This window comes from Acomys russatus, chromosome 13, assembly GCF_903995435.1.
Source record: "Acomys russatus chromosome 13, mAcoRus1.1, whole genome shotgun sequence".
Lineage (NCBI taxonomy): Eukaryota > Metazoa > Chordata > Mammalia > Rodentia > Muridae > Acomys > Acomys russatus.
Window position 1 is genome coordinate 56,391,562 of NC_067149.1, and position 17,051 is coordinate 56,408,612.

Consider the following 17,051-nt stretch of genomic DNA (forward strand, 5'->3'; position numbering starts at 1 on the left):
AATTTATCACACTGAGAAAGACTACTTTGTCCCAAAATTTAAAAGTATGTTCAAATGCAAAACTCATAAAATATCCATAGAGAAAAGGGAATCTTTAATAATACTTCTTTTAGAATTTTTCTTAAATCACGGTGATGATGCCTTAGATTCTAATTTGTTTTATTTCAAGTGGAAAATGGGTTTTTTTTTTCTGATAGATAGTGGATAATTTATTGTAGATAAGTAGATCTGAAATTTAATTTTTCACTTTGTTTAATGATCTGTAAAACAAACTATCTGCCTGCAGGAGCTGTTGTTTAAGTGAAACCTAAATGTGGTTATTTCCAGTTGAGAATCAAAGATGCAGTGATGGACTCACAGAAGCCCCACAATGCTCAGGGCCCCCTCCATACAGACTTGAGATGACAAGTCCATACATCTGACATTTCTACACCTATTCTACTGAACCTAAGGGCAGGGAAGTTTACATATCTTTCTGTGTCTTTTTCCAGAGTTCATTTTAGGTTAATGAAAGAAGCCAAGTTAGAGGAAGTCTCTTGCTTTTACATGGGTGGAACGTTTGTGTATCTTTCTGTTAGTATTTTGGTGAACATGTTCCCATTACTCCCCTGCTATACTGTCCCCACGTGTCTCTCCCTTAAATGAATGAAGATTAATATCATCTAGTGGTGAGTGTGGCTAATTATGTAACTCTCAATCTTTCTCTGTATCTCTCATAATTTTTTTAAATTTCATCTCGATTCAGGGAACTAAGGGTAGGATCATCTATACACATTGGAGTGAATATGGTAGTGCTCTCCTGACACCTTCTTATTTGTTATTCATATTTTATTATTGGTCTTTTACTTATATATCAGCTATTAAAGAGAAAAGAAGGCATAGGTAATATAGCTTGTCTCACATTTTGTGAAGCCATGTATCTTCATGCCTGTTGTAATCTAACACTGAGACCTTCACAGAGATCTCTAGTCTATGCCCGGAGTCCCCAGAGAGAAACGGAGTCCGATGTCGACGCAATACACACAGGAATTTTATTCCGCCAACATGTCGGGTCTGTCCAGATCTTTCAAGCTGCAGACCTCCCAAAGCAAGAGCAAGTGCTTTTTTTTTTTTTTTTTTTTAAATTATATCTTTTTGCAAAAGCAGAATTTAGCAGGCTAGCGGGGAGGGGTTAGTACATTTTAGGGACAGTGGAATATTTTTAGACACAACTGGCTGTCCTTGGACCTTGGGCACAAACTGAGACCTTGAGTCAAGTTGGACGTTTTATTATCACTAAACTTAAGCCAGCTGTCCTTGGGACAAGCTGGACTTCACAAGGGGGCCAAGTAGCTTTCCCAGACACACAGTGCTCAATCATTTGATATTGGTACCTTGGTTCAATGTTGATATTGTTTCCTGGACCCTCCACTTCCCCCATTTTGTCTTGTAACTATTTCAATTTTGAAATAGAAATTATAGTTCAGTAAATATAACTAAACTGATGTTGGCATAGCAGAGGAAAGGTGGATAAAGCTATATGTTCTTGGTGCCTGTAAAGAAATGTGTCATACAGGACGAGGGGCAGACAGAAAAGAAGGATTCTTGCTGTGTGTGTAGCCTCATTCCCCTTAGTGACTGTTTTCTGAGACGACAAAGAAATTCACAAGTGTCTTCACATGCAGTGTGATAAAGTAATCCAACTTATACAATGTTTTCAATCAGTGTTTTAAAATTTGTATTTGCCAGTCAGAGTGCCATGAATGAGCTACATTTATGTGAATCATTAATGCTGAATACCAGAAAAAAATATGTTGGCAAATATGGATTCAAATAAAATGTGTACGAATACAGGAATTGTGCATGCCTTTGCATAAAATCAAATGATGAGCGCATTTTTTTTTTTTTTTTAGTGCTGAGCTTTTGACAAATGATGATTCTCAAGATACTATTTTATTGTGAATAGTTCCCTGGAAGTGATTTGTATAATAACCATGCACTTGAAATATAGGTGATTGAAAAGTGTTTAAAGCTACGTGGTACTACGCAATTACTAGGTACAAGTTCAGATTCTTGCTGCTTTATACACAGGGAAGAATATTTTATGTAATTTACGCGTACTACAGTTACCAATAAACATATGTAGCTAGGAAAAAAATAAGTAAAATGATGCAAACAAATATATGTTCATTTGCATCTCAGTGCAAGAGATCAACATTTCCTTCACAAAATTTGAAATGTGTCTAGGCTGCTGTGTGTAACACATACCACATCTGCATGAAAATCAGTTGTCTAGGAAAATGTAAAACTTAGATATGATGGAGAGTCTGAAGTCAGTAGCAAGGCTTAATGTCTTGCTTGATATTAAAGTTGTAAGTTGTTTAAGGGAACATATGGACTATTGTGTTTGAGTAGTGACTACACACAACATTATAGTAGCATGTTTTAACAAATCTTAAGTGGTAAAAACATAAACTAAAGCATTAATTGAAGATGAGTGGTTTCATGCACAACACATTTACAGTCATTCTGAGTATTTTAAGGTCAGAGTTAAAAAGGTGACGACAGGTACATTGCCAGGGTCTTTGATTCTGTTTACCTTACATGTTATAGTTATTAATGTTCCTGAGAACACCTGGATCACTGAATATGAGATAAACATGTCTTACACCTTGAGTTTGTATAAGGAACAGTTTCCCATGCTGTTTTCATTTGCCAACACCATATTTGTGTTCATACCCTTTTCTGTGTCACTGGTCACTTTTCTCCTGCTCATCTTCTCGGTGGAGACATCTGAGGAAGATGCAACACAGTTGCCCAAGGATGCAGAGACACCAGCACCAAGGCCCACATCAGAGCCTTGCAGACAGTGATTGCTTCCCTTCTTTTGTGTATGCCATTTTTTTTCTTTTGTTGTCAAAGCTTGTGGTACTCTGCTTTTTGGAAGAAAGATGCTGCTTCTAATTACACAGGCAGCAAGAACTGCTTTTTCCTGGGTGCACTCTTGTCTCCTGATTCAGGGAAATACAAACCTGAGAAAGGCTTCTCTCTGTGTGCAGCTATGGCTGAGGTGCAGGCACAAAGAGAAACTTAAGGATGTACAGAACTGGAGCTCATTTATGTGGACCACCTTGTATACTTTAGATAAAAATTGATTACCAATAGTCCTGTATTTATAACTTTTCAGTTCTGAGGTTATTTAAAAAGTATGTTATATTTTAAAACTTACAACATAGTGGTTTGAATATGTGCTCTCTAAGCACTTCACAGTCTTTGTAGAACATATAAAACATATTTGCTAGTATCTAGATAAAAAAAAATGGTATGAACACAGATGACTTGAATAAAAGAAATGGCTTGATAGACATTAATTTTATAGCAGTTAATTTCATTTTAAATATCTCAGAATTAGAAATCTAAATATAGGATATATATTTATACATGTTCTTAAAGTAGAATTTTATGATTTTATATACTCTGCTTGTTAGTTTCTTTCTTTCTTTCTTTCTTTCTTTCTTTCTTTTTAACTCGTCACAAGCTTGGATCATCTGGGAAAAAGAAACTTCAACTGATATGATACCTCCATCAAATTGGGCATTTGGCAAGTTTGTGGATTATTTTATTATTTATGGTTGATGTAAGAAGGCCCAACTCACTGTGGGTATCATCACCTCTGTAATGGTGTTTCTGGGTTGTATAAAAAATCAGGTTGAGCAACTCATGGAGAGCAAGCCAGTAAGGCAGCATTCTTCCAGGTTGCTGTCTTGACTACCTGACTTCCCTTCAAGATTGATTAAGTTATGAGTTGAAATAGATTCTCCCCAACTTGCTTTTAATTATGATGTTTATCACACCAGTAGAAAACAAACTAGAAAATACTTTTAAAGAAATTTTATATGTGAAATGTGTTTAAATATATTATAAGAAATGGCATATAATATATGTATTATTTAAAATAGAATAAAACATAAGATTCATTTTACAAGATTCAAACACATCACATCATGTACTTGCATTTTACTAGGTTGCATAGCAACCAGACTGTCAGAGGAAGAATTATTGGAGTAAGTTGTACATGAATACTGTAAAATAAACCTGTATTATTTTATATGCTTACATGTTGTTAGTGTTGATTTAAAAACACAAATGGGAGGTTAAAAATAAGTGAATTTGTAGAGAAAGTAAAAAGATTTAAAATAATTAAGATGCAAAAATGATATAAAAAAATAAGTACTACATATGCTCGGTGTACAGTGTTGTTTAAATCTACAGGAAGATAAGTACTGTATATTATAGAAAAGAATTGGTATTACTAGTTGACTTAATAATGAAAAATTTCAAGTTGTTTTCTTTATTGTTTTATGTGATATTTTCTTTGATTTCCTTATGTAATGGTTTCATTTGCTTATTAATTTTAAAAAGTTACAAACATGTTTTCTACCCTTGATCTTAAACAAAACTCAAGAAACTATGTCTAAGTTTTTGTCCACCAATTTAGAGAGAATTTTAAGAATAAATAGATTAATATTTTCACCTACTCTTAGTATTCTCCAGTTGCCTTTGTCTGAGGTTGGGGCCTTTTCCATGGTTTGATGTCTACTGGTATTGTCCCTGTTCATGTCTGGTTTAGGAAGCCATGTTGAGGCTTCATGCTGTATCTTACGTGATGTTTCTAGCAGATTCAGTTTCACAGTAGACTTCCTCCTCTTCTTATTTTTCTTCCCTATCTTTCACAGTTCTTCCTAAATTGTACTGAAGATACATCTATTAGGACTGAGCACCATGAATCACATGACCTCTGCATTTTTTTAAATGATCTAATTTTTTTTTTTAGATGTCCCTTAACCAAAGAATGGATTTTTTTTATTAATTTATTCTTGTTACATCTCAATGTTTATCCCATCCCTTGTATCCTCCCATTCCTCCTCCCCACCCCCATTTTCCCGTTATTCCCCTCCCCTATGACTGTTCCTGAGGGGGATTACCTCCCCCTGTATATGCTCATAGGGTATCAAGTCTCTTCTTGGCTACCTGCTGTCCTTCCTCTGAGTGCCACCAGGTCTCCCCCTCCAGGGGACATGGTCAAATGTGAGGCACCAGAGTACGTGAGAAAGTCATATCCCACTCTCCACTCAACTGTGGAGAATATTCTGACCATTGGCTAGGTCTGGGAAGGGGTTTAAAGTTTACCGCCTGTATTGTCCTTGGCTGGTGCCTTAGTTTGAGCAGGACCCCTGGGCCCAAATCTGCCTATCATATTGTTCTACTTGTAGGTTTCTAGAACCCTCTGGATCCTTTTATTTTGCTATTCTCCCATGCGTCTCTCATTTAGAGTCCCAATAGGATGCCCTCCCCTCTGTCCAAGTTTCCTGGTAAGTGAAGGCTTTTGTGGGACATGCCCCTTGGGCTAGTATGCAGATATAAGTGAGTATATACCATTTGATTCTTTCTGCTTCTGGGTTAACTCACTCATTATGATCATTTCTAGCTCAATCCATTTAGCCACAAATTTCGGGAATTCCTTGTTTTTAATAGCTGAGTAGTATTCCATAGTGTATATGTACCACAGTTTCTTTATCCACTCTTCTACTGAGGAACACTTAGGCTGTTTCCATGTTCTGGCTATTATGAATAAGGCTGCTATGAATATGGTTGAGCAAATTTTCTTGTTGTGTGCTGGAGCATCTTCTGGGTATATTCACTAGTCACTTAGAGGAAAAAGTGGAAAAGAGCCTGGAACATATTGGCACAGGAGACAACTTCCTGAACAGAACACCAACGGCCCAGGCCTTAATGTCAACCATTAATAAATGGGACCTCATGAGGCTGAGAAGCTTCTGTAAGGCAGGAGACACTGTCAAGAGAACAAAGCGACAGCCTACAGACTGGGAAAAAATCTTCACCAACCCTACATCTGACAAAGGTCTAATATCCAAAATATTTAAAGAACTCAAGAAATTAAACACCACCAAACCAAATAACCCAATTGAGAAATGGGGCTTGGAACTAAACAGAGGATTCTCAACAGAGGAATATCAAATGGCTGAGAAACACTTAAAGAAACGCTCAACCTCCTTAGTCATGAGGGAAATGCAAATCAAAACAACTCTGAGATTCCATCTTACACCCATCAGAATGGCTAAGCTCAAAAACTCAAGTGACACCACATGCTGGCGAGGATGTGGGGAGAGAGGAACACTCCTTCATTGCTGGTGGGAATGCAAACTAGTACAGCCACTTTGGAAATCTATCTGGTGCTATCTCAGAAAAATGGGAATAGAGCTTCCTCAGGACCCAGCTATTCCACTCCTTGGAATAGACCTCTGCATTTTTATCTGTTGTATTTACCTGTAATGGTTTCTTCCTATTGCAAAGAGAAGTTCCTTTGTTGATGGATGAGAGCTACACTTTTCTGTGTGCATAAGAGTACATATTTAAAATGTAGAAAGAAATTATGTTAGCTTAGTAAAGTGGTGGGTGATGGGGGCTTTTCCTTAAGATCTATGTCCCCACTACATCTAGCCAATAATTTTTTTAATTTATTCTGTGAGAATTTCATACATGTTCTAAATGTATAATGTTGGTATCCAGGCCCTACTTCCACTCAGTCCCTCCAAACAGCCCTCACCAACACATGTGCTTTCAAACTTCATTTTTTTTAAAATTAATCTCACTGTGCTCATACAGTGATTCCTATATCTTTAATAACACATATGCACAATCTCCCTTAAATCCGTCATGAGGACTTGGAGTCTAAACTTGCTTTATTCATAATAACATCATATGTCGTCACAGTGATATGGAAAGGGTTTCATTGTGTATGTATAGGTATAAGGTATGAATATGTTCACATACAATTGTTCTTTGTGTACGTATTTCAATGTGGTCAGTTTATAAGACGTGAATAAATGAAATGGATTAGCCACTTGCAAATGTACCTATACTTAACATTGGCTCAAGAATAGATGAGGACAATACTTGATATCTGAGGAACAAACCATTGTTTTACTGTTTGGGTGGAACCTAAAGTTACAAACCAGGACGATAGGGGCCCTGGCAGGCTCCGCAAAGCCCATCAGTACTCAATGTTGCTTGCCTAGGGGAAATTTCTTCTTAAGGCCTTTCAAGTTCTGGTCCCTACAACCATACCACATGAACCCAAGCTAATGGTGTCTGCTCTTTATTTATCCATTTTTCAGAGTGCATCTCTGGTACATGAAGAAGACAACTAGAAAGATTACTGCTTCTACAAATATGGAGTTTGTGCACATATTTTTAGAAACTTTTTTTTTTGTCCTGAGAAATTGCCAGTCTGTCACTTCTGTACTATAGCTGTCCTTAGCCTAAATATAGGGCATTGATATCAGACACGCTTCGTACTAAGAACTTAGGGGTGTTCTTAGTTATTTAAACTCTGTCTTTTATCTCCCCGTGCTTGTCTCTATAAATAATTTTATTTTGGATTAATATTCTATAGAAGATAATGAAGTCAGATCTACACACTGGAGTAACTCATGGTCTTTCAGCCATTTCTAAGGTTAAATATATGTGCGTTTAATATTTTATTTCTTAATTGTTTCTTGAATTGCATCAATGGTCCTTTGATTAATCATTAGCTATTGAATTGATAGAATTCTCTGTTGTTTCTTCTATTCTTTGTTGTTAGGCTGTGTTTTTCATGAACATTTGTGACTGCAATAAATACCACAGAGCAAATGCTGCTGTAGGGGAGGGGAAGTAGATTCGATCAGCAAGTTTTCTGTCCAGTAAAGGAAATAGGGTACTGTGTAAGGGGACAGGCTTCTTGGATTAACTCATTGACTTATTAATGCTCCCTGATATCACAGAATAACATGCCAACACAAAATAGTTGTATTTTAATTGAACATTTACATTTAAGATTCATCAATATGTACTTAAAAGCAATTTTAAACCACATTTTAAAATCTATAAATATCACACATGAGTCTGATGAATTAAAAGTGGAGAATGACTGCCTCTAGAGGCATTGCAGGTGTGGCTGTTGTGTTATATATGTGTCAGTAGGCAGCCAAGAGGACAAAGGCTGTCCCTATATCAGTGTTCCAACTGGGGAACATCTAAAGGATCAATAGCCAAACACTCTCTGAAAAGGCCGAGCCTGAGATGACCACTCGTCTGGCAGAGATGACCACCACGCTGGAGCAGAACAGGCCCAGATGGGCTTACAGGGCTGGTAATGAATTGAAGACTACAAGAAACCTGCCTGGGACCACAGGCCTCAAGCAAGGAGTAAGCCCAAGGTGATCACAGCAAATACATCAACAATCTTAACCAGAAGTTGATCTTGCATGGCAGTATGCCAATCTGCCAGGCAGGATGTATCTACTATGAGACCAAATAATTGCTTTCTCATTATACGTCACATCCTTTGCACAGGTCTGTTTCTTTTAAGCTGGCCAAAACACCTGACTGGAAAGTCATAAGCCCTAGGTGGAATGTTATTATTTTATTAAATGGAAACATTGTCCCACTTTCTTCTAAATATAGATATTTATGTTCATAGATTAGTGTTCTTCTCAACTTTGGTCAGAGAAAATGCTTCTCGCAATAAGCAGAGGTTCTTGCAGAGATTCATAACTGGGAATGTCTGTTAAATAATCCTTCCAAAAGGGACATCTATATAAATTCTCCTAGAACTCAGGGATAATTGAAACAAAGAAGGAGAAAGAATAGTTGCTCTAAAATGTTGCTTTCTAGGCATGACACGGCCATTGCACTCATGAACTCACAGCAGGTAAGTTAGCCCACATAATGCTTGCACAAAATTGTACCAATCATCATGGTTTAGGGAAGGAGCTCCTGAGTAATTTTTCTTTAGTGTTATAATAATTGTTAATTGATCCACATTCAAGTAAAAAAAATCACACCCATGCTCATATAAGAAACTCTAAAAAAACTCAATGAGGTTTTAAAAAATACACGTGAAAGTATGAAGACTCGGTGGCAGCAGGTCCAGGGGAGTGGGAATAGACTGTGAGAGGATTAAGAAGAGTGATACAATCAAGACACATGTATATTAATACATATGCATGTATATGACGTATATGTACCTATATATGAAACACTATGAAATTCCTATAGGTTAAATATATTTGTAAATAAATAAGTTACAATTATGCTCACTTGTACATTTTCTGTGGAGATCATTTTTTTAATTAATTTATTCTTGTTACATCTCAGTGTTTATCCCATCCCTTGTATCCTCCCATTCCTCCCCCCACCCCCATTTTCCCATTATTCCCCTCCCCTATGACTGTTCCTGAGGGGGATTATGTCCCCCTATATATTCTCATAGGGTATCAAGTCTCTTCTTGGCTACCAGCTGTCCTTCCTCTGAGTGCCACCAGGTCTCCCCCTCCAGGGGACATGGTCAAATGTGAGGCACCAGAGTACGTGAGAAAGGAGATCATTTTTTAAGATTTCCTTTACAAGTGATGTTTTGTTAAATGACCTCATCTCACTGTGTGTGGAAAGAGTTGAGTTTCTTTAGTATCTACCTTTCAAGTGTAACTTGAAACTTACTTTCTTTATTTGGAATTTTTATTATATTTCTTTTTACATATGCATTTATATTATTACACTTAAATACAATAAACTCCATACAGGAAGAAGAACCACAAAACAATCAGGAATTGTATAAATGTTACTATCATAGTGGTTTGGCTATTTGGATTTGGCAGACTTGAAGAAAGCATCTTTCCTATCTTACTGAGTCTAAAATTCTGAATGAAATTATATATCATATCTCATCTCTATCAACTTAAAACATCTATCTAGACCTAAAAACAATGAAACAGAATATGTCTTTATTTGCGTGCTATCAGATGAGAACTGAGCTTCTGTTTCATAACATCAACTGTATAAAATTGGACCCAATGGAAAGGTCCATGTATAAAATTTGAATTGATTTGAAAAACAATTTTGATATATGTTATTTTTTTCCTGGGAGGATATGATCAAATATCTTTTCACCCCAGATAGCTTAGCTATTACAGTACAAAGCAAAAATTCAACTAATGTTATATTATTGAACCAAGAACTTCAATTAGGGTTACATACAGAGGGCAACAAAGGAAAGAATACAAGAGAGGGACAGCTAAAACGCAGGGCCATTTGAGGGGTCATATAGGAACTTTCTTAGGTTATATATTAAATTTACATATTAGTTTTTAAATAGATTCATATAAAATATGTAATAAATATATGATAAATGTATAGTCAACAAATATATAATAATATATAATGAAGATATTTTATATATTAATGAAAGAAACCTAAGTGGAGTCTTCAAATATCAGAGAGAAAAAGCGCTAACTGGAGATCTCCTGCTGCCAAAGGAGACTCATAGAAATCCTCAACCAACTCAGTAGTTATTGCCTCTGCATTCAGCGCCGTGTGTTGGCTTACTATCTCAGGATCTGAGTTGTTATTTTGTTGCCTAGACGTAATTTGTGTTAATCATCCCCATTGCTCTCTTCAGCTTCTGTAGAAGATTCTTGGCCTAGAAGCTCCTGTTAAAGTAGAACCTGAAGCCTTTGGAAGACGGAGTGACAGGAACTGTGGTGGGCTCCTCTGCATGAGTGTGGCTACTGATGAGGAGTCTATCCTGACTCTTCCCAGGAATCCATGAAACTCCCTGTGCAGGCAGTCTTCTTTCCACAGAGCCCTACCCTACAAGGGTAGTTTGCATGTCCCCTTGTCTTTCCTGAGCTCATCAATGCTGTCTGACAGGAGCAAAACATCGCATGGACTTGTCTTCCTCTTGGTGAGTTTGCATTTTTATTTGTTTTATAGTATCCCTGAAATTTTTCCTATATTTTTCTATTAAACCGAAGTCTAAATATTTGTGAGAATTTAAGGAGTATGTTAGATTCATTTACTTAGCTCAAATTGTTGCAGGAGCCTAGAGGTCGTCAGCCTCCCACTCCACACCACTACTGCCACACTATGTCTTTCTAAACCACCTTTGATAATTACAATGTTTTTTCCTGCTGTCTCAAATGTTGCTGAGTTTGTTTCTTTTCTTTTTGTTCACTTTTTTGCCTACTAAAAAGGAAATATCCTGTGATCCTGTTCACTGCCCATATCGTCTAGGCACAAACCGCCCTGCCTACCTTGGCTTTTGTAATGATGACCACAAAATGGATTTTGGGGGTGAGGGTTTATAAATAAAAACTGCAAGTCCTTCATACTAATGAAAGGATTTGTCTTACTTGGAAAGAAAAAAAGCAGATACTGAACCAGATTCTTGTAGATTAACTGATTTATAACATTGGCTATTTTAAAGGAGGACAAAGAATCCTACACCCAGTTTCACATAGAAAGAACACAAAACTCAATGTTACTGAATTTAAAACTTTAGTGTGTACCTGAGGGAACTGTCTAAACAATATTTAGTATCAAAACACGAAACCTGAGCTCAGTGCTCAGTAAAATAGCAAGCTGAAATTTTACACTAGAAAGAGGAGAATTTTGCATCAATTAACATGTATTTGTGTGTTTGTATGGGCATACATGCATTTATATGAAGTAAAGTGATCAATAATTATTTTTCTCAGTATTAAGCACTTCAGATGTCTTGATTTCAGCAGATAATTAGATAGCCATTTATAGTTTAGTATTTGAATAACATGCACATGTCTTCATGCAGATGCAGTTTGAAGAGTCTAATGAACCTTTGTGCTTAAGAATTTCTACACACTAGTGCAGGTATTTATTGCTTTTTATATTAATTAGAACACTATGTTGTTTAATACTCATTTATCCAGATAAAATATTTTGAAAAATAGATAAAAATTCTCTTTGTATGTTGGCATACAAAACCACAGGTGTTTCCTTCAGCATCAACTAAAGAATATTCTAGAATACTTCAAGCTAGTTAGTGTTTAGATAAAGTGTCTTTGTAGGTCTGTGAGTCTAAGATTTTCATAGGAAATCATATGAGTCATCAAGAAATCTTGACATCTCAAGATGGCAAAGGGAGGGGTAAGAGAGGGGGGACTATCTCTGACACAAACTCTGCTGCCAGTGGTTTGATTACTGCTCCTTGGCAGAGAGGTACTGTGGGAAAACAGAGGAAGGATGCAGGCTATCCAGATGCGACCCCATAGGCTGTGGTCAGAGGGTGGGGGAGGAGGAACCCACTTGTCAGAGGTGTAGAAGAGGGGAATGAGAAGGAGGTGGCAATGGGAATGTAAGAGCTAGGGGGTAACAGTGGGAATGTAAGAATGTTAATAAATTATAATAGGAAAAAAAAAGAAATCTTGATACTTGCTTGTGTGATAATCACCTCTGCAAGGTTTTAATAGGAGTACACTACATATTTTAAAGAAGCATTGCATTTTAAAGAAATATATTAACAAATCTTTATCAGTAATATAAGAAATTTGGACATTGTTTTTACAGAGGATGGTTGCTGTTCTGCAGCTCACATTTGCAATGATTTTCAGTGTGGAATTCATAATGGGAACCTTAGGAAATGGATTCATTGCTCTGATGACCTGCATAGACTGGGTCCAAAGAAGAAAAATCTCTTTAGTGGATCAAATCCTCACTGCTTTGGCAATTTCCAGAATCACTCTAATTTTGTTGGTATTCCTAGATTGTTGGGTATCTGTGCTTTTCCCAGCATTACACAGGACAGAAGAAATGTTAAGAATTTATTTTATCTCCTGGACTGTGATCAATCATTGTAACCTTTGGCTTACTGCAACCCTGAGTACCCTTTATTTTCTCAAGATAGCCAACTTTTCTAACATTATTTTTCTTTACCTAAAGTATAGAGTTAGAAATGTGGTCTTGGTGACCTTGTTAGTGTCTCTATTTCTCTTGTTCTTAAATGTTGTAATTATAAAAATATACTCCGATATGTGTGTAGATACTATTCATAGAAATGTTTCTCAGATTTTCACACTGTATAACCATGCACAGATTTGCACACTTCTTTCATTTACCAACCCTATGTTTACATTGATGCCTTTTGTTATGTCCCTGGCAACTTTTCTCTTGCTTATCTTCTCCCTGTGGAGACATCTGAAGAACATGCAGCAGAGTGCCAAAAGATGTAAAGATGTCAGCAACACAGCACATATCAGAGCCTTACAAACCATCATTGTTTCTATACTCTTATACACTGTTTTTTTTCTATCATTTTTCGTAAAAGTTTGGAGTACTGTGTCACCAGAGAGTTACCTGATCCTGTTATCTGTCTGGGCTCTGGGCAATGCTGTTCTTTCTGCTCACCCTTTTGTCCTGATTTTTGGAAACAGTAGGTTGAGAAGGACTTCTATTTCAGTTATGTTATGGCTCAGGTACAGGTTCAAAATATAGAAGTGTGGGGTCCATAGACCATCGAAGGAATAATTTCACTTACTCTACAGGAAACTCAGGAGAGGATAAATTCTCACATATATACATTCATATATTTTAAATATTTTTCTGTAATTGTGAATAAAACAATAGAAAAATCTGGAAAGAGCACTGTGTGACTATTGTTATAAACCTAGGTAGCGAAGGCTATCAGTTAACACCACTTAAACACAGATTTCTGTAGTCAGGTCATGTGTTCTACAAATCCAGAGCTAAGATTCACAATTAAAAGCAAACATGAGGCATTCGTCCCTTTGGGTCTAGGTCAACCTCACTCAGTATATTTCCGTTCCATGCATTAAGTTGAAAGTTCCATGATATAGTAGCCACAGAAGCCAGGAAAATAGAAAGGGAAGATGGAGGAATGGCAAAAAAGGAGCTCTGGAGCAGACATAGGACACTGATGGTATGGACTGAAGAAGAAGGAAAACAATGGGAGGTCTTTTAACGTAATGAGTGAGCAAAATGAGAGATAAATAACACTGAGGATGTTTAGAAAACCCATAGAGAAGCACAATTTTATAACTTCACACACACACACACACACACACACACACACACACACACACACGTAATAGAGTTGTATCACATAGGGTGATAATACTAAACCAAGGGACTTAATCTATCTAACAGAAACTCTAGTGCCAGACATGAGAAACCTCTCTTCAAGTTGTTGGCCAGGGGCCTCCAAGAGACTCCTCAAAAGAAAAAAATGGTATTTTCATTGTCTTTGCTTATGTCCTGGAACTTTGAGTAAGGATGTATTAACGAAGATACCACACACTTTAGATAATGGATTTGGAGGAAGCAAGCTTGAGTTGTCTTGAAAGCCTCCACTCTTGGGCTTAACATCAGAATGTGCTATAGGGACAAAAGTACTCAGTAGTCCTTCCCAGATTTAAAGCCTATGAATCACAACAATGCTTGCCTTAGAAAGATATCCTTAACGGTGTAATACCAATGCTTATATCTGAGGAGTAACCAATTGCTCTTTAATTGAACATAAGGTCTGCTAAATAGAAAGGAACTAAATACCTATCTCTGTAAAGTTAGCCAACAACCTGTGGCTGGAGAGGTCATAGCCCTAAAAGGAAATCCCACCATTGTCACTCTTAAACTACTCTAGTTTCTACCTGTTTTTAAGTACTTAGATCCACAGATGAGTGTACTTTTCACCCCCTCATCAAAGAATTTCATTGGCAGCAGATAGAGATTACTAGAGAGGCCGACAACTGAACAAAGTACAGTGACTAAGAGAATTTCACTTAGCTAGCTCCAGTGGATGCATCCACAGTGCAACTCCTTACCTAACACTCAGAGGACATCACAGAAGAGGGAGTAAAAAGATTATAAAAGCATGAACGCCAGGAGGCTTCCTCCCTAGGTAGTGTCTTCTGAGTGTGACAGGAAAGCTGCACCCATGAAATTTAACAATATGGACCTCCATAATGGCAGCACCAGTTGGCATCAGTATAGATGAGGGAAACCTCATATGCCTGCACTCCTAGATGAAAATCTACAGGCCTTTGATGGTGCTGAGATGGGGGGATTCAGTTTCTCTAGGGGTAGTTTTCCTGACTATCCAATCCCCGGTGTTTATGTATGCGCGCGCGCGCACACACACACACACACACACACACACACAGAAGTCATACATTTCGGAGAGTGGTGGAGGATACCGTGGAATATGTAGAAGTAATATAAAGTACTCACATATGAAATTCTCCAAAAAAGGAAACAAAAAAATCGCAGAAAAGAGAGTCCTACTCACAATAACAAAAACGGTCATTTTTCCAGGTATTACTCTTTCAGAAATACTAAAATGAGAAACTTACAGTATGTAAAATATTACTATTTGTGAAGCGATGAGAAACATCATTAGTAAAAAGAAGCCTTAGAGGAAGCTCCACCCTCTTAGTCAAGGAGCTATTGGAAATGGATGGTTGCTGGAGAAGAAACAGTCAGCTGTCTTCAGAGATGTGGTCCCTGACAGGCTGCCCATGTTCTAGTGAATTGTCCACCCAGAAGCGTATACAGCAGTACTAAGTGAAGTCAATAGGTTTACAAAAAAAACAAAACAAGACAAAGCAGGACTTTGAGAGGAAAAAATGATGTAAGGATTGGGACAACTGGATGGGATGGATGGCAGGGTGGATTTATCCAAACATAACTAGATACGTGCATGAATTGCTCAAAGAATAAAAAGATATGTACATACAGTTTAATATATTCAGTATGTTGAAATGTCAGATAAGAAACGAATTACAGGATTAAAAGCAAGTTGGGCCTCAATAGTATCATTGATAACAGTACAGTAAATTGAAAAAGTCTTTTAAATTTTGAAAAAACATATGCGTATTTTCTACAATAAGTAATATAAAATATGATATTTTCTAGCTGCTTACTTTATGCATAAAATTTTAATTTGCTTTAAAAATACTTAAATATGTTTACAATTTTGGTTCTTTCTTTTCCCACCCACACCCCCCCTGAACCCCTTCTATATTTCATGGTGCTGGACATTCAACTCTGAGGCTCACACAAATGTGAGGAAAGGTCATTAGCCAGAAGAATTTCCATTCCAAAATGTTATTTTAATGTGTGTGTGTGTGTGTGTCAGGAACCTTCATAAATTGGTGATTGTTTAAACTTTTATGCCAGCACAGAGTCATATTTTAGCAGGGTAGAAAGTAATCGGGTTTGGGACAGGCCCTTGAAGTTGACTAGGGATGTGGATCAACCACTGCGGTTTTGCTAAATGGGCATGGCCTCAAACTGTCTCCTAAATATCTCTATTTCTACATTACATGTTATATTTTTCTGTCAACCTCAATCAGAGAAGCTTTGCTGCAGGCAGGGTTTATTCCAGAGATTCACAACTACTCGGTGTTCTGAGAACAAGCGGCTACTGAAGACGTGGTCCTTTACATGGGACCTGATATCATCCCTGTCAAATCAGGAAAAAATGTGACAAGTGATAAAAGAAATCTTAGAGCTGGAGGGCGGGAAAGAGTGTTATAAACCAACATGGTATTATTCTTGCAACCATTAACTCATGGTCACAGTGGCTCTGTGGATGGCTCCTGTTCAAGGCTAGGCCCATTGAGACTCCCTGAGGGGCACTGTAAACCTCTCCTCTCCCTGAGGATCTAGATACAGCAAATCAAAGTTGTAGGAACCAGGCCTGACTGGGCTGCCTGCCTGTCTTGCTGTTTCATGTTCTGTTTCTAGCAGCTTCCATGTCTGTGTTTATCTTGGATGGCTAGTCGTGTTTACTGCTCTGAGAACGCGCCCCTCCCTTCCTCGAGACTTTTCCTCCTGTGTGCAATTACCTCTTGAGGGATTTCACCTGGGAGGAGGATTCCTGTTTGGCTGTCTATAAGAAGGCTCTTGGAACTCTGGGAGATTGATAAACCACTGCTGCGGCTGCTGCTGTGGCTGCTGCTCTCTTAGCATGAAGGACCCGCTGTGTTATTGTGTGTGTGTGTGTGTGTGTGTGTGTGTGTGTGTGTGTGTGTGTGTAACATGAGTTAAATCCGCAGTCCCTCGCCCTTGACTCAGTACCGGGGAGAGCGAGTTCTTTTCCTTGGTGGCAGTCTGATGGAACATTGCTGTGGGTTAACTAAACATCCCAACTACAGTCCTGCAGACCAAGGTGATTA

The 17,051-nt window shown here is 37.5% G+C and overlaps 1 protein-coding gene, 1 non-coding gene and 1 pseudogene across 2 annotated transcripts; all 3 read left to right on the forward strand.

Annotated features, from left to right (window-relative positions):
- The first annotated feature begins 1,044 nt into the window (after nt 1-1,044).
- LOC127197718 (taste receptor type 2 member 116-like) lies at nt 1,045-3,134 on the forward strand (annotated as a pseudogene).
- Nucleotides 3,135-7,971: 4,837 nt separating this feature from the next.
- On the forward strand, nt 7,972-8,102 carry LOC127197789 (small nucleolar RNA SNORA17). Its single transcript, XR_007831754.1, has one exon. It is a non-coding gene; the product is annotated as a small nucleolar RNA SNORA17 (small nucleolar RNA).
- Nucleotides 8,103-12,429: 4,327 nt separating this feature from the next.
- LOC127197719 (taste receptor type 2 member 113-like) lies at nt 12,430-13,350 on the forward strand. Its single transcript, XM_051155681.1, has one exon. It carries the CDS (start codon nt 12,430-12,432, stop codon nt 13,348-13,350), a length of 921 nt encoding a protein of 306 aa, XP_051011638.1.
- The last annotated feature ends 3,701 nt before the right edge of the window (nt 13,351-17,051 follow it).